Source organism: Sminthopsis crassicaudata, chromosome 4 (genome assembly GCF_048593235.1).
Source record: "Sminthopsis crassicaudata isolate SCR6 chromosome 4, ASM4859323v1, whole genome shotgun sequence".
In the NCBI taxonomy this organism is placed as follows: Eukaryota; Metazoa; Chordata; class Mammalia; order Dasyuromorphia; family Dasyuridae; genus Sminthopsis; species Sminthopsis crassicaudata.
In genome coordinates, this window is record NC_133620.1 from 111,724,165 (window position 1) to 111,747,678 (window position 23,514).

A 23,514-nucleotide genomic window follows, 5' to 3' on the forward strand; every position below is an offset into this window, starting at 1 on the left:
TATTGTGCTTAGATATTGTAGCTTCCATATTACACTAGATCTTTTCTTTTTCAGAAACTGATTAATAGAAGATCGTAATAGTTTTAATATGAGGGCACAATAGGGTCAGTTATAAGATTCAGTTAACACTTTTCTAAATTCTGGTTTTGTAGATTTAAGTCTAACCATAATAACCATAATTTTTTTTTTTTGTCTGAAGAGGCAATGATTGTAAATATAATTTTCTTTTTATTTTGTATTTAACATTTTAGGTAATATGATTATGTCAAAGAATTAAGAGCTTTATCTTTTTAAAAATTTTCATAATACATCTAGAGCAACTAATATAAGTTATAATCTAAGTTTTGTGTTAATTATATTCATACAGTTAAGTTCTAGTTGGAAAGAAAGGTAGTTGAATGAGATTGTAAATAGTTAAAATTACAGCAGCCTTGTCTATAAATTGGAACCTAAGACCAAGTTTGTTTTGGTTCTTTTGTTTTCACAGAATTAAAGAATCTTCTGGATGGCAGCAAGTGTTTACTAGTCCCTATTTGGATTGGACTATTGAACGAGTAGCTTTGAATGCAAAAGTGGTTGGAGGTCCACATGGAGACAAAGATAAGATGGTGGCTGTTGCCTCAGATAGTAGTATTATTCTGTGGAGCATTCAAGATGGAGGCAGTGGTAGCGAAATAGGTGGGAAAAACATATTTTCATTTTTTCTACTCTCTGGAGTTTCAAATAGCCAGTTTCCCATGGATTATTTATGACCTTTTGGTCAGCCTTTTGCAAAGATAGATAAATAAAGGGTGACTATATTCAGTAAGGATAATTAGTGAAATGCTCAATCCCAAAGCAAGCTGATTCTTTTGATGAATAGGTATTTTAAAACTTAAATTAAACAGCTTGCTGGATACTAAATACATAGAAAGCATCCTTAGGAGACTTTTTTTTAGAAGAGGTCTTTTTAGAAAAGAAGATTCTGTGGGAATATCATGATAATTGCTTATCTCAGTTTTCATAAAACCTATACAAAGGAATTAGTAATTATATAATTACTTTTTAAACAAAAAGATTCAACCAATATCTCTACTGTGATAATAATGAGAGAGACCATTCATGTTCTGGAAAATTTTGTCATGATAACACTATAGATATTTTAAAGGAAAGGAAACCTAAGTAATTTTGATAGTTTAAAATTCTTTTGTATTTTGAAAAGCAAATCTTGCATTTGCAAAATGTGATCATTCACTAAACAAAGGTTGTCTGCTTATAACACATGAAGGAGATTTTATGACTTGCTTTGTTTGCAAAGACTGACATGGTAGCTCTGCTGTGGGATAGTCCAGTAGTAATTTGTTCATACCCTGTAAAAGAAACCATTTGTTGTTACAAATACTCTTCAGAACCTGACAACACCATCTAGAGAAAATTGCAAAGGTTGGCATATCCATGATAGAGCTATCCCAGAGGCTGAACTCCCTTCAATATTACTTATATAAGACACTGCTGTTGGATTGCTGCTATAAGCAGTATTTTACTGAGAGGGCCCCTTAAGACAGGAATCTGTCATTACTTATACCGTTGTCTTCCCTGTGGATGGCCATCAAGATCGTTGAGCCTAAGAAGGAGTGACACTTTAAATTCCGTGAGACCGTTCAGACTGTCTTCCTTGATTTCCCAGAACTTCATCCTTCTCTAGAGTAATCAATTCTAGTTGTTTCTTGGTTTTTATTATTGCCTCCTTTCATAAGACCTGTGTTGCTGAATATAGTCAACTTCACATGCCCTGAAAAATTGTTTGCCATCATAATTAAAGCACTAGTTTTAAAAACCAAAACCAAACAAAACCATGTTACTGATTACAAGGCTAGAATGGTATCTCTTGGCTTTAATATAAAAATTTATTTATTAATGACAGTTGGGGTATCTGCTTTTACAAGGTTTTGTTTGTCTTTGTTGGGTGTTTTTATAAGTTATGAAACATTACTATTTTGTTGACATGTTTCTTTGTATTCAGTACAAATTGTTATCCTTCTAAAAATGGCTATTTTTAGTATTGGTTAGAATTTTCAGGATATAATACATTTTTAAGGTTAGCTAAGTGGTTCAGTATATTAGGCCTGGAGTCAGGAAGACCTGAGTTCATATTCAGCCTTGGACTCTAGCTGTGTGAACCTAGGATAGTCATCTAAACTGTCTACACCACAGTTTCCCCATCTGTAAAATGAAAATAATGTTAGCATTTATCCCCCTCTACAACCTCATTGCTTGTTGTCAAGATCAATTTAAAATAATAATTGTGAGTGCCCCACTAGCAAAGTGCCCCACTCCATGGTAAGTGCTACTTAAATGTTAGCTATCATTATCATAATTATTATTATTAACTATTTATATTCTACTTGCATAAATCTCATAGAAAGGTACATGTAAATATGAATATAGGTTTTTTCCTACACAAGCATTTTTAAAGAATACATTGTATATTCAAAATCATCTAAGAAATAAAAAATAAGAAGACAGTGGTCTTTGTTCTCCTATGTGTACTAAACTAGGGCATGAGATAATTGAAAAAATTGTCCACATAAGTGACAATTAGAAATCTAACACTAATACCTTTCAATATCTAAACTTAGAATTATAGAATAATAAATGTTAACATCTTGAGTTCCCTAATTTTTGTAAATGAGAAAACTGAGTCTTTGAAAGATGAAAATAGTTGACTATGGACACATTTAATTTGTGGCAGAGTCAAGAATAGAACTTGGAAGTAGTGATATTTATATTTGAGTTCCTTGTATTGAGGTTGAACTAAGCATCCATTAAAAAAACCATAACAAACACATTTTTATTGTTTTAAAAAACAAAAGCAGAATAGCTTTGAATCTGACATCATTACAATTACTAGAAGTAAAATCTTATAAAAGTGAGGCAGATGTTTTTCTTTTTAATATGAAAACATTTATCTACTAGCATTTAATTGGAAACTGTTTTCATGAGATTTTTTTCTCCTCTTTTTAGGAGTATTCAGTCTTGGAGTTCCTGTAGATGCTCTCTTCTTCATTGGTAACCAGTTGGTAGCCACAAGTCATACAGGGAAAGTAGGAGTGTGGAATGCTGTTACTCAACATTGGCAGGTTAGTCTAAATCAGTGTAAAGAATATCACAAAGGTGAAAGAGGGCCTGAGAATATGACAAAGATTTGCAGACAATGCTCCCACTGTAGAAGCAGTATGATACGATTTAAAAAGTAAGAGTAGCCAGAGAACCAAATCAAGTGCACTTGTGATCTTGGGAAAGTTGTATAATACCTCTGGGCTTCAGACTCCTCATCTAAAAAAATGAGAGACTTGGACTACTTGGCTTCTACGATCCCTTCCGGCTTTGAATCTGTAACTTAAGATTTCTGATTTGTTTAGTCCTTGTAGAAAATCCAATCTGATTAGTGTTAAATATTGGGGCAAATGAGTGGTTTCTCTTTTTGCTAGCAACTGGAAACATCTTAACTCTATTTGAACATGAAAAAAATTGTTCTGGCATATTACAAGACAATAAAAGAAAAATAGGTTCTAAAAGAACTTTTCAAGAATCTCTTATTTCCTAGCATTTTTCAAAATTGGAAACAAAGTTTCTCTTACTATCTGAGGTCCTGAAAACTCTACACCAGCTTCCTTAGGGAGAATAATAATTATGCTTTAGCAATATACATTTGTGTAAACTGATAATTTTGTTTGTTTTTTTAAAGAACATATATGACTTAGGAACATATGTCTGACAATAAGTACAGATCTATTCCCACATTTCAGACAAGATCTTAGGGAGAGTTGGGCATTCATATAGGAAACAATCTTGTAACCCAGCCAGATTAATGTCTTTGTGGCAGAATGTAGAGATAATGTATAATGAAATTTAAGAATCTGCTTTACAAATCTCAAGAGGCAGAGATGACCTAAGGCTGACTCTTCTGACTGTCACAACACTGGTTGAGTAGGTTCTGATTTGGCCTTTCAGCAAGAGTCCTATTTGTGGTTAACATGAAGACAGTAGAAGAAAGACAGCCACTGCAATACAATTCTTTAGATGAGTAATAAAGACTGACATGACATATTTGCATCAAATAAAATGTGAAACAGAGAGACACTTTTGGCGTGCTTTTTCAAATCATGTCAAAAGTAAGAAGTCCATTATTACATTTTATTTGATAAAACAATATCTATAAAACTTAAATGTTGATGAAAGACTTAGAAATCTTCTGAATAAACTTTTGAGAAAATATTGTTTTCTTTCCTGTTTGCCCAGCTTTTTTTCATATGCTATAAGGAAGGTCTCACAAAAAGAGATAAAACTGTTCTGTTTTGCCAACTGAGTTACCCTCATTAAACTGCTTAAAAATACGTGAGCCATTTGCTAAAGTTCACGGCTAGATAACACCATTTTATGAAATTTTCTGTTATAACAACACTATATTTCCTGACTGATTTAAGCTATAAATTTGGCTTTGAGTAGGCAATATACACAAAATTCATATATTACAAGTTTATACTTAGATAAAAACAAACTTAATTTAGTAGGTTAAATTCTGGTGGTTTATTAAATATTTGAATTTTTTTCTAAACAGTTCCCAGGGTTAGTTTGTCTATAGCATAAGATCATCTTATTTATCATAAAGTATTTTTAAAATATTTCCAGTGCTGCAATTGAATAATAATAACTAGCATTAACACAATACCTTATGGTTTTTAAAAGTTCTTTGTGTTTATTATCTTATATGGATTTAATCTTAACCATTTTTATTATTTTACTGAATATTTTAATATTATTGAATTATTTTATTTTTAATATCCCCATGTTATAGGTGAGAAAATTATAGCTTTTCAGATGGGATCTATACCCATGGCTGTCTCATTCCAGATCTAGTACTCTTTTCACTATATCACACAACAAATATTTTTAACTCCTTTCTAGATGCAAATCATTAAAATAAATCAAATTAGCTTAGTTTTATAGTTATATAGTTTTATAGTTAGTTATATAGATAGATAGTAACATAGGCAGTGATATCACCCAATAAAGGGAATCTGGAACTTGTTCACAGTTGAATTGGTTTAACCTTCTAAACTTTTTCTCATTCAAAATATAACATAGTTGACCATAAATCTTTAACTAGGTAACCAACCCATGTTATCAACCTACTTTGAAAAAGTCCTCATAAAATATATAGTTAAGATTAAAAGTGTATCTAGTGACCACTTGAGTAGAATAAACCCAGAGAACAACAACAACAAAAATCTTTCACAAATTTCAGTGTGGACTAAAAACAGTTTTAGACACATGATAAATGATTGGAATTGTTTTCAGTGAAGCTTGATTCATTCTTAAAAAACAAATATAGTTCTGAAAATCACTGGAATAATTATGCAGTACTTACTATCAAGTAATAAATGATTATTTTCAACCGTTTCTCTTTGTTAAAACAGTAAGTTAATATATAAACAACATTTTTCCTTTAATACAAATTATAGAGGTAGGAGCTTTAGAAGTTCTTGGAAAATATTAGACAAGTGACTAAAGTCAGATATAAAGTTAACCAATCTGTACTCCTATAACAGAGATTCTTATTGTTCAGGATTGAAAATTTTGATTAGTAGATTTCTGTCCTTTTTTTTTTTCCTAGTCTTGTGTGGCATGGAATAAAGCTTATTGAAGCTTCCTTTCTTTAGCTAAGGATAGTTTTTATCTGAGCATATCTTCTTGAACAATTTATCTCAATTTCTGGGTTTACCACATTTTTGGCTATTAAAGGAAGTAAATTTCTTAATTGAGTGTTGTCATAAACGAATTATAGTTGTAATGAACATCCCATAATAATCTTGCTGCATTAGGTTCAAGACGTTGTTCCTATTACAAGCTATGATACTGCTGGATCATTCCTTCTGTTGGGTTGTAACAATGGGTCCATATATTATATAGGTAAGTATGTAAATCATACCTAAAAAATTAGTTCTAGTTAACATTTTATTGAATAAAAACAGTCAAATGTGCTTTCTTTCCTTTTTTTTTTTTTTTTTTTTTTTGTTTGTCATTTAAAATGTTTTCTTTTTGTAGATATGCAGAAATTTCCTTTGAGAATGAAAGACAATGACCTTCTTGTAACTGAACTTTATCATGATCCTTCAAATGATGCTATTACTGCTTTGAGTGTCTACCTCACACCTAAAACAAGTTAGTACCTGGTAGAATAGTTGTAATTTCTTGAAGTTCATGTTGGATACTTAAAGAATGTATTTTATTCACTGGTATTGATTTACTACCAGACAAGAATTAGTTGTTTGTTTTGTAGGGAACCACAGTTATTTGTTGAATTTTAATTTGTTGAATATTAAGAATTTGTTGAATATTAAGAATTTTAAATCACCTTGATGTTTATACAAAACTCAAACATGATCTGGGAAATCAGAAATATTACTAAATATGGCTCCACCTTTAAAAATTTCATTATGGAGTAAGTGAAAGTATAAACCTTAACATTATTAAATGGAAGTTATGAAAAGGGACAGATTATTTGAAAATTTATCTTCTTTAATATTTATTAACTTCTCTCACTAAGATTGAATTATTGGATAAGTGTTTTAATTTATTAAGGACCTTGTAGAGTGAGGTAGAAAAAAATCAGTTAAAGCATTTGATGTTTATCTGTAATCAAAGAAACATTAGTAAACAGATGTTAATGTGCCCCCAGGGAGCTTCACAGTAGGTTTAAATCTATTATTAATAAGGTAGTATAGTTTTACACAATTCATTAGGAAAACATGTAGTTATGAAATATCAAAAGAATAAATATCTCAGTGTTTGCTCACAGAATGTCTGTAGACAAAAGTTAGACTAAGATTAGATTAATAATTGGCCTCTTTTTGTAATGGTAGACTTTGACATCCTTATTGTTGTGATTCAATTGGCTTTTTTTAGGTGTCAGTGGTAATTGGATTGAGATTGCCTATGGTACAAGTTCTGGAGCTGTAAGAGTAATTGTACAACACCCAGAAACAGTTGGCTCAGGCCCTCAGCTATTCCAGACATTCACAGTTCACCGAAGTCCTGTTACAAAGATCATGCTCTCAGAGAAACACCTTGTATCAGGTACAATGAATTTTTAAGTACTTAAACCATGTTTTCTACTTTGTTTAAAGATTAGTCTGTGACTTCTATGTTTTGAGGAGAACTGTTTATAGAAAAAATAAGCATTTTTGTGTATATAAAAGGAAAGAATGCTAAAAGAAATAATGGCATCAGGTTTGTTAATCATTTCTAGATTTTTTAGACTGGTTCTGATAGTATAAATAAAATTTCAAATTTATCAAATTTATTATCTGTTATCCTTTAATTGTTGCCTGTTATCTCTTCTACTCTTAGTTCCTTTATCATATTTCATTTCTAAACATTTGTGACAACTTTTGTGGGAAAAAAAACTTTGCATTTGAGATTATTTTCTTGAAATATAGTTTGAATATAATTGAGGAATCTTTTATTTCAAATCTGTATTTCTTAGATTATAGAACTTACAATATTCATGTTTCTTAACTATTGTTCCTCTGCAGAAATAGAAACTTAAATACTGGGGAATATAAGATGGAACTATTCAAGAAAAGGAAAGTTGTCTTTACTTAATTTATTATGGTCTAAAAGGATTTAAGATTCTTTATCTGAAATGCATAAATATAGTTTTCCATATTAATGCCCACCATTAAACTTTAATTGCTCATGTAACTTAGTGATTAGCTAATAGAAAAGAAAGGTAGGAAGACCTATGTTCAAGTCCTACCTCTGGCATGTGGGTCTGGGCAAGCCATTTAACCTTCATTTGTTCCAGGTAACTCTCCAAGACTATTTCAGAATAGTCACTAATCTGCATTGTTAGGAATTCACTTGGAAGCCTAGAGTCTTCCCTTATCCTCAACTCTCCAAAGACCAAACTAAACCAAGTCAAAACAGACAAAATAAATCTCTTAATTGAATTTTTTTAAACAGGTATGTGTTTGTTCTTTATGGTGATTTGTGTAAGTTGAATTTTTATTAATCAAATTATATTTTTTAGAGAAGCTTTCTCAAATTGTGTTATGGGAATCTTTATTTTAAAATAATCTTATTTTGTAAAATAAGTAATCACTCTGCTAACTTTGGTAGCATATATACCAAACTAAATAACTGTGACTTTTTTTTTTGTTTTTTGGCTTTTTTTAAGATTTTCATACTTGTTATCATTTTATGCTTTATAATTTTTTTTTAATTTTTATTTTATTTTATAATTATAACATTTTTTTGACAGTACATATGCATGGGTAATTTTTTACAACATTATCCCTTGCACACTTACTTCTATTCAGATTTTTTCCCTTCCTCTCCCAACCCCCTCCCCTAGATGGCAAGCAGTCTTATATATGTTAAATATATCACAGTATATTCTAGATACAATATATGTGTGTAGAACCGAATTTTTTGTTGCACAGGAAGAATTGGATTCAGAAGGTAAAAATAACAGTTTACACTCATTTCCCAGTGTTCCTTTTCTGGATGTAGCTGGTTCTGTCCATCATTAATCAATTGGAATTGGATTAGCTCTTCTCTATGTTGAAGAAATCCACTTCCATACATCCTCGTACTTGTTATCATTTTAAAGAACTATTTCATTTTTAAATAGCACCAGCTTTACAAAATATCCCTGGTGATATAATGTAGAACAGAAAGTTTTATCTTTGCCATCAGAAACTATGACATTCTTAAAGATGATATTTATATTAAGTTTAAGTATTTTGGTAGATGTAAAATTCATTCATGAAATGAAAGAAATTATGTATTTAACTATGTTATAAGAAATAGCTTGGTAACATTGTCCATTCAGATTTTATGTTTAGTGCATTTTTGTGGATTGTGTTACAAAAAAGACTGATTTTATAATTTTCAAGTGTTTAAAGTATCCTCATTGCTTTTACACACTTTTACCATCCAAGTCTCTGAGATCTCAGTGATTAATTGTCAGGGTTTTGTTCTGTTTTATGTAATAAGTCATAAAAGTAAAATTTTTTGAATAACATCTTTTGCATCATTGTTATCAGATCAGCAAATTATGAAAAGGCAGAAATAAAATAATCCCTGTCTTCAAGGAGCTTCTAGTTTATCAGATAAGACATATAAATAGATAATTATTACCAGGTGGTTTATTCATGATTTTGTACATCAGTAAATCTATGATCTTTCCATGCTTTCTAATCCTGTATACTTTAATTAATCCTCTTTATAAGATCTCTACCGTCCTACATTATCTTCCTTTAATATGTTGTGAATTTTAGTCTAACACTTTTAACTGCAAACTATCAATATGCAAAGTCTGAGTCAAATCAGTAATAATTAAAGAAATGGAAATTAAAAATTAAAACAATTTCGAGTTTTCTGCTCACATCCTTAAAGTGGCAAATAAATGAAGGCAAATAGAAATACTTGATGTTGGAGAATCCAGATTAATTAATTGGAAGCAGGAGAAGCTTTGAGTCATTCTGACTTTTTTTGGAAAACAATTGAAATTATGCAATTAAAATTTATTAAATTTAAAATTAAATTAAAAATAAAATTAAAAAATTAAACACAGCAGTTCCACCCTGGACACATTCTAAGACATGAAGATCTAACCATTTATCAAGTGTGCTACTATGTGCTGAATACTAATTCATGTGCTAATGATGGAAAGACAGAAATAAAACAGTCCTTGTCTTCAAGGAACTTATAATTTATTAGAGAAGACATAAAGATAATTATAGATAAATTATATACAATCATTTTGGGAAGTGGTAACTATAACTATCAGGAAAGGCCTCATATAAAATATGGCATTTGATCTGAGATTAGAAAAAACTAATCAATTCCAAGAGACAGAATGGGGAAGAGTTGCACTGCAAGTTTATGGACAATCTGTGAAGACACAAACAAATAGGAAATGAAAGAAGAGTTATTTCTTTGGTAATTTATGTTTTGGATTCTGTCAAACCCCGGGCTACTACTTTAAATACCTTTGCTTTTTGTTTATCTAATCTGTTCCACTGAGCTACTTTTGTATTTTTTAACCATTATGACAAAGTTTTAGTATTTAATTAAAGTTTAAATATTTAATATTTAACCATTACCCCAAAGCTTTGTAATATAGTTTGCTGCCTAGTAATGTTATGCAGTTAGGTGGTGCAGTCGATAGAATGCTGGGTCTGGAATCAGAATTATTCCTCTTCTGAAGTTCTAATTTGACCTCAGACATTGAGCTGTTGACCCTAGGCAAATCATTTAACCCTGTTTGCTCAGTTCATCATCCATAAAATGATCTGCAAAAGGAAATAGCAAACCACTTTAGTATCTTTGCCATAGAAACCCCAAATGAAGTTATGAAGAGTTGGACATGACTCAGAAATGACTAAACAACGTCATGCTACATTTATTTCTTTTCCTTTTTTTTTTTTTTTGAGATTCTAGATCTTTTAGCCATTTAAATAATTTTTTAAAATTTTTTTTATTTTTTGTATTTTGCTTATGCTATAATATAATACCGTGGTAATTTGATTAGGATAGCATATAGACAATACATTAATTTATTGTGTTGTCATTTTTATTATATAAATATTGTCATATTTATTATATTTATTATATGAATAATCTATGATCTCCTGTTATTTGTTTTCTACTATTTTGTAATAAGTAGTTGTGTTTATATAAATGCTGTGTTTAGTAAATTAACATTTTATTTTATTAATTTTGTATTATTTTGAATTTTACATATTTTTCACTCACCTCCCCCATTTTTTTTAAAATATATAATAGACATGCTGATGAATTCCATGAGTTTGCTGAAGCCATTAAACATTTCATTCAGTTTCTTTGATATTTTCTTGGTTTTCCAAGTATGCCATCACAATTTGTTGTCTATTTAATCTTTGTTGACGTCTTTATCTTGTCTTTAGTACTTCAGTTATTTATAGGAAATTGCCACAAAATTGTGGATGAAATATTGATGGAATTATATTTTATGTTTAATATTTTTTTCCTTTCATAGTTTGTGCTGATAATAATCATGTTCGGACATGGACAGTAACAAGATTCCGAGGAATGATTTCCACGCAACCAGGCTCTACTCCTTTAGCATCTTTCAAGATACTGTCTTTGGAAGAGACAGAGAGTCATGGTAGTTATTCTTCTGGAAATGATATAGGTGAGTAAAACCTTTTTAAGTTAATGTTAAGAGTGTGGGAAAAATACAAAACAGATTGTGATGACTTTGGGGGAAAAAGCGTAGCACCAATTTTTGTTATTGTTGTTGTTGTTGGAGTTAGAATAGTCTTCAGAAGCCATCCAAGTGAAACCCCCTTCTGAAAAAACACTCTTCTCTACAATATTTCAGCAAAAAAAATCATTTTTCCCTTGAAGACCTCTTCAGGGGAGGGTGAGGGGAAATCACTGCTTTCTGAAGACCTTTTCATTTTTGAAGAGCTCTAAATGTTATGAGGCAGTTTCTTAAAACTAGCTAAACTTTTCTGGAACGTTGAAATTTTTCCCTTAAACTAGTTAAATTCTTCTGGAACTTTGAAAATTTTCCCTTAATTCTGCTTTCTGTGCAAAGCAAAATGGATAATATTTTTAAACAGTAGTCCTGTAAATCAAGGTAGTTGACCAACATTTATTAAACACTTACAATGTATCAGGCATTCATTAAACATGGGAGATGCAAAGGATAACAAATATACAATCCTTGTAGCTCAAAGAATTTATAGTGTAATGAAGGGGATTGGGAAAGAATTCTTGTAATAGTTGGAATTTTAGGTGAGCCTTAAGGAAGCCAGGAAAATTAAAAGGTAGAGATGCGGGAGAGAGTTCTGGTTGTGAAAGACAATGAAAATGCTCAAAATCTGGAGATGGAGTGATGTATGTGCAAGAGCATGTAGTGTTACTGGATCACAGATTATAGAAAGGCAGGAAGGAGCCAGCTCACAACTCCTTATTCTAGAAATCTGCCACTCTTAACCTTCTCTAGTAGCTGAGATTACCATCACATCTGGCTGACATATATACATATACATATGTATGATTGTGTATGTATACACATATTTTTTTTTCCAGAAATGTCAAATTTTCTAGATTTTAGTTTTCAGACTTCTTTTTTGAGTACTGTAACGTTTACCTTTTATCTAATTCTGTGGTACTGCTTCCAATTTCTATCACCTTTAAGATGTCACTAGGAATGGCCCCACAATTATATTTGCTATATATCCTCTACCTAGTTATTTGAATGCATCAAGAGTAGCCAGAGGTTCTTTTAGGTTCTTTTATTATCTCCTTATTTATTTAGATTATTTTATCATTCTTAGCCATTTTTGTTCTATCTTTTCTAGGTTAAAAATCATTCTCCTTGTCAAAGAAAAAAAAAAAAAAAAGAATTCAATAGTTAGTTCTGTCTTTATTTTGTCTATGATCATGCCAGAAAAGGAATCTTCCTCTTGGCCTAGTACATTGAAACAAAACAAAACAAAACTTGGTTCTGTGCTTTAGCATTTCTCATGACATTCTTAACTGAACTGTGTCATGCTTTATATTTATTCTCTATTACCTGCTCTTCCATCTTTTGTATTTGGATCATTTAGACATCTCTCTTGTTTGATGATTTTTCCTGTATGTAGGTCCATCTCTTTCTTTAGCAACTTTTCTTGTCTCTGCTCATTAAATTTTTGTGCTTTTACAATTATATATCCCTTCTTGGCTAACTTCCCTTCTTATAAAATTTTGACCTTGGTGATTTTATATACATATAGCCAAAAAAAAAAAAAACAAACCAAAAAACACCAACTTAATCTTTGGTATATTTAGGACTATACTCTGCTTTCCTCTTCTTTAATAATAAATTCTAAGATAGAATATTCATTTTCTGCTGAGTATTCCTTTGTTTTTCTCCAAGTAAACTTTTCATACTATTGGCAAGAATCAAATATAAAACAAATGTTCCTTTTGTAAGTCTTACTACTCCTTGTTGTTAAGGCAGGTCAGAATCTCATTCCTTAGGCCAATGTGATCTGTGAGGTCAGCTTTGCCTCATTTTATTAGAACTTAGGCTTACCTTTATCATTAACCATTTTATGTAAACATTTACATATAGAAACCTATAGCTTCCTTTAGACTCCTTTCTTCAGTTTTGTGACTGATGACTCTAAGAATTTGTTCATTTTCCTTTTCAATTTAAATCTCTTTTGAATAGATGTTTGACTAATTGTTCTGGGCTAAGCTTAACTCAGGCCAATATAAATTCTCTTCTTACCTGAAGTTCCCAGTTTTTATCCTTCTTATCTTTTTCCATGTCTTCCTGGAAAGTCTTTCTTTCTGTGGGATTCAGCACATTTTCCAGAAAGGCCTATAGGTCAGATACTACACTTCTACCTGCAGCCTGTCAGTCTCTACACTTTGCATTTCCTTCTTCACTTGGTTCTTTAAAGCAAATTCTCCTTTGTTTTTAAGGCATAATCCTTATATACCAAAAGCACAGTCATACCTGTCTTTTAATTTTGGGTCAAAAAAAATTTTACTTTAATTTTCCTTATTCTGATGATTCAGCTTTTCCAAAACTGTTATTTAAATCCTGGCAGTATTAGCTTTTGCTAATATTTGATTTTTTGTTATGCCTGTCAAGCTTTTTAAGCACCAATCAGGCTAATGCAATAGAATCAGTAGGATTCCTGTCTCCTTTTATTGAGAGAATTTCCTATGTGTTCATGTATGTGTACATATAAATATATTCATATATATGTGTATGTGGGTGACTACATATATGTATCAGTTTTTTTTTTTATTTGCATAATATATTATAGTAGTCTGTTGGTGTGTCTGCCTGCCTCAAATCTCCTCACTCTATCTTCCATTGAGCTACCAAACAGATTTTTCTAAAGCACAGATCTGACCGGATACTCTTCTATGGCTTCCAGGATCAAATAAAAAAATCTCTGGTGTTCACAATCTGTCATAACCTAGCCCCATTCTATTCTTCCAATTTTCTCACATTTTACTCCTTGGCTTATACTTTTTGATCCAGTGACGCTGACCTCCTTTGCTGTTCCATGAACAATACATTCTCAGTTTCAGGCATTTTCTCTGTCTGTTTCCCAAGCCTGGAATGCTTTCCCTCTTTATTTCTGCCTACTGGCTTCCCTAAAATTAAAATAGATATCTCATTTTTCAATTCCACTTAATTGTAGTGCTTTCCTTTTTAATTATTCCTTATCTTTCTTGTATATAGCTTATTTGTACATATTTATTCACTTGTTGAATCCCGTTAGCTCTTCAAGGACAGAGACTGTTTTTTGCCTCGTTTTGTATCTTTACTGTATGCCTACAGTTTACTGCCTGGTACATAGATGACATTTAATAAATGTTTTTTGACTGACTGATTCTTAAAAGGACCAAAGGTGCATAATGTTAAGAGTCTCATTTCTGTCCGTCCAATTACCAATCTCTTTCTCTTCCAGCTCTTCTTGACTTTTTGGACTTCACTGCTGTATTTTATCAATGAATTTCTCTTAGGATCTCTCCTCTTTCCCTTCTCTGAAAGAATGTCTTTCCTTCGAATATCCCTCTGTAAAGTCTACCCACATTCTGCCCATGGAAAGTTCCTCCTGAATCCTCCATTTTGTGAAGGGGTCAAGGCTACTCTGCCTTGATTCCATTCCCAGTCCTTTTACTAATCTTCTAGATTTTCAAAATCATGCCTCTGATGCAAATTTGGATGGGCCACCCCTTTTTACAGCTCCCTTTGAATTATTGTCATCCCCCTTAGAATATAAACTTCTTGAGAGTGGGGAATATCTTTTTTGCTAGTGATTAAATCCTCACTGCTTAACGTCGTGCCTGGCACATAAGATTTAAAAATATCAATCAGTAAATATTTAATAAGCAACTTCTCTGTGTTAGAGACTGTGATAAGTGCTAGGGATATATAAGAAGAAGCTAAAGTGAAATTCCTATCTCCCTCCATTCCCTATCTTTTTTCCCTGTCTTCCTAACCTCCTCCTCCTTGCCTTCTTGAATTTTCCTTCTTTATTCCTCCTATCTTTCCTCCCCTTTCCCTCCTCTTCCACTCCTTTTTTTTTCCTTCTTTGCCCCATGTAACTCTTAGGAGTCAAGTTTTAGGAAGCAAAATTTAAATTAGTAAGGTAGGAGCATTATTTAAAACTAGACTATCTCAGAATGTGACCTTCATTTTAAACACTGAAGTGATCAAGCTAAGTATTTTTAAATTTAGCACAATTTGCTTTTCCATTGCTAATTTAATTAACTTAATGAATGGAACATTGTAAGTTAGAAGGCAGGCTCGTCTATTTTTATGTAATAAAATTTTTTACAAAGCTATTGGTAGTATAAGCCATTTGAAGACAGCATAGCATGTCTCTGTTACTCTGGTAGCCGATTTTAACAGGAGGTATATAAAGTTGCTGTGATTTGTCTCTCTCTACTCACACGTTTCACAATAATAGTTATGTTGTTTTCCCCAAGGACCCATTTATGAGAATCTGCTCTCTATACGTAGTTCTTCCCTACTATACTTGTAAGAGTTCTGTAGAACCTATTGGTTAACTAATGTACCTTTGTGATCTTTTTTTTTATACATGTAGAAATTATGGCAGTGATTAAAGATAAGAAAGAATACGTTAGAATTGATTTACATGAGATTTTTGGATTTTTGTCTTTCAAAATATACTTTGGAGGTTAAGGTTTCAAAATGATTATCTTTTAAAATATTAAACCAACAATTACTTTAAATAATTTATTCCAATTAAAAAGATTTATTAATTGCCTACTGTGTGCAAGGCACTTTCTATTTTAAGCTATTCTGAAAATTATAGTTTCTTAATATGGGAAGGAATATCTATTTTAAAACACCCCAACAGTATCATTTTATAACCTTTACTCTTGCACTCTCCTGTTTAAAGCTGCTCTGAAAACTTATATTGTTTAGACCACAAGATTTTGTTTCTGGTTACTGGAAATTTTCTTGATGGGGTAGTGGGAAGCAGGTGAAGCAAAGGTATGTATGGCTTCCTTACAGTAATCTAAAGACATTTCATAAAAGTAAAGATTAAAATGTCATTAGTTTTATATCAGAAAATTATAATCTGGTCTTTATAGTTTGTAATGTGATTCAATTAAACGTGTTTCTTAGTTTAAGGCTTCAGGTTATTTGTTACCATGTTGTCTTTTTTTTTTTTTTTTTTGGCTTGAAATTTACTGGGTTATTATATCCCTTAATGTTCAGTACACAATTCTAGCAATTGAATAAACAGAGCATGATCTCAAATATCACAGTGATAAGCAAGTTGATAAGCAAGTTTTATTAATCACATTTTCTGTTTAGTTCAGGTTCAATTTAAAATGCTTTTCATTTCAATTGATTTTAGAATATTTAATTGCCCCACCTTTTAATAATTACAGCAATAGTAAATAGGATTAAATATTTCTTTTATAATTGAAAATGTATTCCAGAGTCTCTCAGTCATAATTCTTTACAATGATTAATAAACAGTATTGTAGATATAGAAGACATAGGAAATTGGACAAGCTGTCAGGATTTAACCATTTAAAAAAAATATCATAGGACTTTCCATAAAGATTATCTGATTAAGATAAGTTGCAAATACAGACTTGTTTTCTTAAGATTTGGATCTTCAAAATTATAATAGAAAAAGTTTGGTTTTTATGTGGGTTCTGGTTAATCATTATATATATTATAATGTTTTATAGCTTGATGATCATTTGACTGTCTTAAGAGTTTTTTAAAGTTGGCATAGATTTTATGTCCATTCATGTTGTTATGGAGAAAAGAAAGAGAGTGGTGTAAAGGAAAGAATTCTGTTCTGAGTATTGGGAACTCTCAGCTGAAGGTTTATTCTTCCCATTGAAATATAATGTTTTGGGGGCAGTTAGGTGGTGCAGTGGATAGAGCACCAGTCTTGAATTCAGGAGGACCCGAGTTCAAATCTGGTCTCAGACACTTAACACTTCCTAGCTGTATGACCCTGGGCAAGTCACTTAACCCCAGCCTAAGGAGAAAAAATAAATAAATAAATAAATATGGTGTTTTGTGTAAAGTCATAATCTTGGCCTATCCAGGACTTATGTGTTCTTATGTGTGATGCAATTGCGACATTGCAAAAAGTAAGTTCTTCAACCTTAATAGACATTGATTAGATGTCATCATGTTTCTAACACCATTACATATATTGTTGATAAACTATGGTACATAAACTCTGAGAAACTTGGGTTCTTCTTTGGGGAAAAGGGAAGAAAGAAGAAAACATTATTTAAAAAGTAATATATGAAATTTGACTATTAAAAGTATCAATAATAGAATAAAAAATATAGTGGATAGAGAAGAAGCCTGGAAATCAGGAAGAGTTAGATTTACATCCTACCTCCTATCCATCCATCAATTCACTTAGAGGTTACTCTCAGTATTCTAAGTAATACTTTACAAATATAAATGCCAAAGAAGGTGCCACTTTTTAAATTAATTTTATAATTATAATTTTTTCGACAATACATATGCATGAATTTTTTTTTTTTTTAACAACATTATCCCTTGTATTCATTTTTCCAAATTTTCCCCTTCCTCCCTCTACTCCCTCTCCTAGATGACAGGCAATCCCACACATGTTAAATGTGTTACAGTATAACCTAGATACAATATATGTGTGTAAATCCAATTTTGTTGTTGCACGGTAAGAATTGGATTCCGAAGGTATAAGTAACCTGGGTAGAAAGACAACAGTGAAAAGAGTTTACATTCAATTCCCAGTGTTCCTTCTCTGGGTGTAGCTATTTCTGTCCATCATTGATCAACTGGAAGTGAATTGGATCTTCTTTCTGTTGAAGATATCTGCTTCAATCAGAATATATCTTCATACAGTATTGTTGTTGAAGTATATAGTGATCTCCTGGTTCTGCTTGTTTTCACTCAGCATCAGTTCATGCAAATCTCTCCAAACCTCTCTGTATTCCTCCTGCTGGTCATTTCTTACAGAACAATAATATTCCATAACATTCATATACCGTAATTTACCCAACCATTCTCCAATTGATGGATATCCATTCATTTTCCAGTTTCTAGCCACTACAAAAAGAGTTGCCACAAACATTTTGTCACATACAGGTCCCTTTCCCATCTTTAGTATTTCTTTGGAATATAAGCTCAATAGTAGCACTGCTGGATCAAAGGATATGCACAGTTTGATAACTTTTTGGGCATCGTTCCAAATTGCTCTCCAGAATGGCTGGATTCTCTCACAACTCCACCAACAGTGCATCAATGTCTCAGTTTTCCCACATTCCCTCCAACATTCATCATTATTTGTTCCTGTCATCTTAGCCAATCTGACAGGTGTGTAGTGATATCTCAGAGTTGTCTTAATTTGCATTTCTCTGATCAGTAGTGATTTGGAACACTCTTTCATGTGAGTGGATATAGTTTCAATTTCATCATCTGAAAATTGTCTGTTCATATCCTTTGACCATTTATCAATTGGAGAATGGTTTGATTTCTTATAAATTAGAGTCAGTTCTCTATATATTTTGGAAATGAGGATTTTATCAGAACCTTTAACTGTAAAAATATTTTCCCAATTTACTTCCTTTCTAATCTTGATTGCATTAGTTTTGTTTGTACAAAAGCTTTTTAATTTGATGTAATCAAAATCTTCTATTTTGTGATCGATAATGATCTCTAGTTTTCCTTTGGTCATAAATTCCTTCAGAAGGTGCCACTTTGCAAAGGAGTTTTCTTACAAAGATTATCAATATCAATAAAAAACTCCATAAGAACCACACCAACTTTTAAAAATTCCAAGTTTATCAAGTGATTATAAAGCTATAGTATAATTATGATTAACCAGAAGCTACCCAATAAAACTATAGAGTTCTTATATATCTGAAATGCTTAATCGGTAGATTTTTCAATTTTGGAGAAATGTTTTCCCCCACCCCCCAGTGCTAATGATTATTTCAAGTTAAAATAAATTATACTTGTTTTAATTTACTTCTTTGGGCATATTTTCATGTTTTGTTTTGTTTTTAATAATTTTGTAGGACCTTTTGGAGAGAGAGATGATCAACAAGTGTTTATCCAAAAAGTCGTTCCTATCACAAACAAACTCTTTGTAAGATTGTCATCTACTGGAAAAAGGTAATTTTCTGAAGTAAGAGATCAAATATTCAGGAACAGTCTTTTTTAATTCTTTGATATATCTAATACAATTAAAAATATATTGATATTTTTCAATGTAATCATAACTTCTCAATATATATTTCTTTCCCCCAATCTGGAGAGAGCCATCCCTTATTATTTAAAAAAACAAAACAAATGAATAGAAAAGAAAGAGGAAATAAAAAGGCAGTTAAGTAAAATTAATTAGTAAATCTTGTGAATGTGATTGTATATGCAGTATTACATATAATTTTTGTAATGCAAAGAAAGAATGAAGGTGCATTCTCACCTTTCTTCTTCTTGGCCAACCTTGGTGGTTGTAATTACACAACATTCCGCTCCAGTGTTTTTGAGTTTTTTTTGTTTTTTGTTTTTTGGTTTTTTTTTGGTTAACTGCTGTTCTCTTCCTTCCATGTTTTAGTCATTTAAGTTTATTGTTTTTCTAATTCTGTTTATTTTACTTTTATCTAATTTTACGTAAGTTCTTATATTCTCTATAGTCATAATATTTATTGTTTCTCTTACTAATGTTCTATTATATTCAGGTACCTCTGTGTTTGCCATTGTATAGTCCAGGGGTTCTTAAACTACAGCCTGCGGGCCAGATGCGCTAGCTGAGGACATTTATGTGGCCTGCTGGGTTATGGCAAAATGGGCTGAGGGACGGAGAGTGTGTGAGTTTTTGTTTTACTATAATCCGACCCTCCAACAGTCTGAGGGACAGTGAACTGGCCCCCTATTTAAAAAGTTTAAGAACCACTGGTATAGTCAATAGAAATCCACTTTTGTCCATTTTTTTTTGTTGTTGTTATGCCAAAAAATGTTGCTATTCATATGTTATTGTATATGGAAATCATCTAGGTATTTCTTACCTAATGGCGTTTGTGTCTAGGAGTAGCATGTATTTGAGTCAAAGAATCATGAATGACCTATAATTTTTTTCATATTATTTTTCTGAGTGGTTTTCAGAATGTTTGGACCATTCACAGTTTTGCAGAGAATGTATTTGTGGTCTCCTTTTTAACAGTCATTTCAGAATTTACTCTTCCCATTTTAAATTGTCTTAGCTAGTTTGCAAAATACAAGGTAAAATTTCAATTTTTAAATTTTGCATTTATCTTTATTTTTAGTGATTTGAAACAGTCTTTTTTTGTGGTCAATAATACCTTTAAATTTTTCTTAAGAACTCTTTGTTAATTTTCGTTAGTGACATTCCATGAAGATTTTATATAGTTGGACTGATTATTTTTTATCTTGAATAATCTGACACTTAGATATATGGTGACAAAAGCTTTCATTTTTATTTAAGCAAAATATATTTTATCTTTTGTGAAAGCCTTTATTTCTTGTTTCATCACAGACATTGTGGTGAAAGTTATTGGATTTGATTGTCTTTTTATTTTTGTTTTATCCTGTGTGTGACCTTAAAAAAAAATAATATATATATATGTGTATATATATATATATATATATATATATATATATATATATATATACATATATAATGTACATACACACACACACACACAACCTTCTTGATTGTGACATATTTTGTAAGATGTTTATCTAAACATAATTGCTACAAAACAGTATTTTTTTTTTTTTTTTTTTTTTTTTTTTTAATTTTCCCAGCAGTTCTTATCTAGTAGAGGGTTCTCCTGCAGGTAATTTGTGTTCTTGGGTATAACAAACACTATACTTTTAAAAGTTTATTTTTTATTTTTTTCCTTGTTAGATTGATATAGTAGTTTTTGATGGTTAAATAATGTCAAATAATTATCTCCTTATTTACCATTTTTTTGCATTATTCCACTTGAGAGTCTAGAATTTTTATTCCTCTTATAATAGATGTTATCTTGTTTAGTTTTATAAAAGTATCTCCTTACTAGTTTGCCCAGTCCAACACTATCTGTAAATTAATTTGGGTAGTACTATAATTTTTATTACATTGCTAATGCCCAGCCCAGTAATAATAATTATTCCCACTCCATACACTCTGTGATCTAGGTTTGCCCCCTTGTTTCAAGCATGATAACCATTATTTCTTCCATCTCCATGCTTTGCCTTTGTACTCTTTTGAGTCAGGAATTCATATCTTCCTCATTCTAATCTCTTGCAATCCCTGATTTCCTACCAAGATTTAACTCAAAGCTCTATCTCTTGTAAAGAGGTACTTTTCCAATTACCATTTTTTTTTGTAATTTTACAAATAGTAAATGCCTTGTTATAGTGACTCATAGATGTTTTATGCTTTTTATAGTTCTTTTGAATATACTTTGATTTCTAACATTTTCTTTTGAGTTTTTATATTGAATTGCTACTTTATGTCAAGCTAGAGATAAAAAGACAAGCAAAACACTTTCTGCCCTTAATGAGTTTACATTCTAGTAAGAAAGAAAGTAAAAGTACATGCAGATAGATAATACTGTAGTGGCCATTTGAGCTATACTCCTCGACTCTTTTCTAACTTGCATCTACAAGTATGTTTCCTGCCATTGGAAAATAACTAGATTCTAAGGTATTCTGTGATCCTTGCTTTTAAATCTGTTTCCCATTAAAGTTAAAGATCTCATTTGTTTGCATATCATTGAATAGTCAGAGAAAATTGTTGGTTTTATTTGCTAGAATACCATAGAAAGATTTAGATAAGAGCATTCCCCAAATAACACATATACATACATACATACATACATATATATATATATATATATATATATAATCATCAATAAAATACAAACAAGAGGAAAATATATCTCTTGTTGTTATAAAGTCTTTGATGGTTTTTCGAGATACTTTCACTATGCTCCTCACTTTTCCTTTTTAAAGTTTGTTTTGTTTCTGACCACTGCTTTTTCCTTTGAGTCGCTCATACCTGTTACCTCTTATCCTCTTGCCCATTTACTTCCCTATTGAGTAAGATAAATTTCTATGCCCATCTAGTCTTCCTTCTTTGAACCAATTCCCATTGAGAGTAAAGTTCAATCATTGCCCTTTATACTCCTGTTTTCTCCTCCACTATAAAATTACTCCTTGCATTCTTTCTTTATGTGAGTAACTATGTCCTATTTTACCTCTCTTTTCTCTTAATGCATTGCATTTCTCTTTCTTATCCCTACATTCTTTTTTTGGACATCCCTCCAATATAATTGACTCATACTCATGCCTCCTATCTATGTAGACTCTAGCATCTTAATAATCATAAAGTTCTTAGGAGTTAAGCATATAATCTTCCCATATAAAAATGTAAACAGTTTAACCCCATTGAGCTCTTTATGATTGCTCTTTCATATTCTATTTTTGAGTTCTGTTTGAATGTCAGATTTTCTATTTGATTCTCACCTTTTTTTTTATTTTTAAAATCAGAATCCTAAAACTAAAACTAGTGAAGGATAAAGTAAAGGAAGATAAGTATTCACTAATAAGTATTTAGTAATGAATCCTGATCCAAAAATTTTTTAAAAATCATCAGTATGATCAAAATTAAATGCAATTAATTTCATAAACACAGACATAATTTTTCCCCCAGTTTTCCCTCTACCATTCTTATTATCTTTATTTAACTCTTCCAGAAATTCTTGTAAATCTTGGGTCCAATTAGCATTATTATCATATTGTTGTTTTCAAAGTTTATATTTTAATCTTCCCTGCCAGTGTAGTATTTTTTTTGTGGTCAAGGTGATTTTGTTTTTGTTTTTGCTGTTGGCTTATTTTTTCCAGCCTATTTCTTGACTTTGAACTGTATATTAAAGTTTACCTTTACTTATCTGGGGATGGGGAGACAATGTGCTAAACTTCAGACTTTTTTTGTGGTACTGGATTTTCAGAGCTTATTCTAGAAGTCTGCAAGTTTTGGTGTTGAAACTGTTATGATCTGAGGAAAGGTATAGTCATTGTACCTGGTATTATCCAGACCTCTGGTCCCTTTCTCTTTCCCTATTCAGTTAAATCCTTTCATAATTGTGCCTAAAAAGTTCCTCTGTAGAGTGATCAAAAATGAAATTAAAATTAACTTTTGATAGGATACATTTGTATTCATTCCAGAATTTTAAAAAATCAATACCTAATTTAATTGAACTTTTAGTGAAAAAAACAAATCCCTACAAGTAAAGGCAAAAGAAATGAATGAAAATAGTGCAAAAGATATTACTTCCATTATACAAATTTGACCTGTATAAAAATGAGATAGGAGAGGTAAAGGAAGGTAAGAGAATCACTTTAAAAATGGCTGTATATTGACACATTTTACAGTGGGAATCTGCTTGAGATGT

The 23,514-nt window shown here is 31.1% G+C and overlaps 1 protein-coding gene across 2 annotated transcripts in view; it reads left to right on the forward strand.

The window, feature by feature from the left end:
- The window catches only part of KCTD3 (potassium channel tetramerization domain containing 3), a 78,013-nt gene that overhangs the window by 46,433 nt on the left and 8,066 nt on the right, over positions 1-23,514 (forward strand). For both annotated transcript variants that reach the window (XM_074309158.1, XM_074309159.1), the window contains exons 9-15: positions 488-678; positions 3,004-3,119; positions 5,865-5,952; positions 6,088-6,204; positions 6,949-7,119; positions 11,069-11,224; positions 19,129-19,225. In XM_074309158.1, the coding sequence (XP_074165259.1) occupies positions 488-678; positions 3,004-3,119; positions 5,865-5,952; positions 6,088-6,204; positions 6,949-7,119; positions 11,069-11,224; positions 19,129-19,225 (936 nt within the window). The remainder of the gene's footprint in view (positions 1-487; positions 679-3,003; positions 3,120-5,864; positions 5,953-6,087; positions 6,205-6,948; positions 7,120-11,068; positions 11,225-19,128; positions 19,226-23,514) is intronic.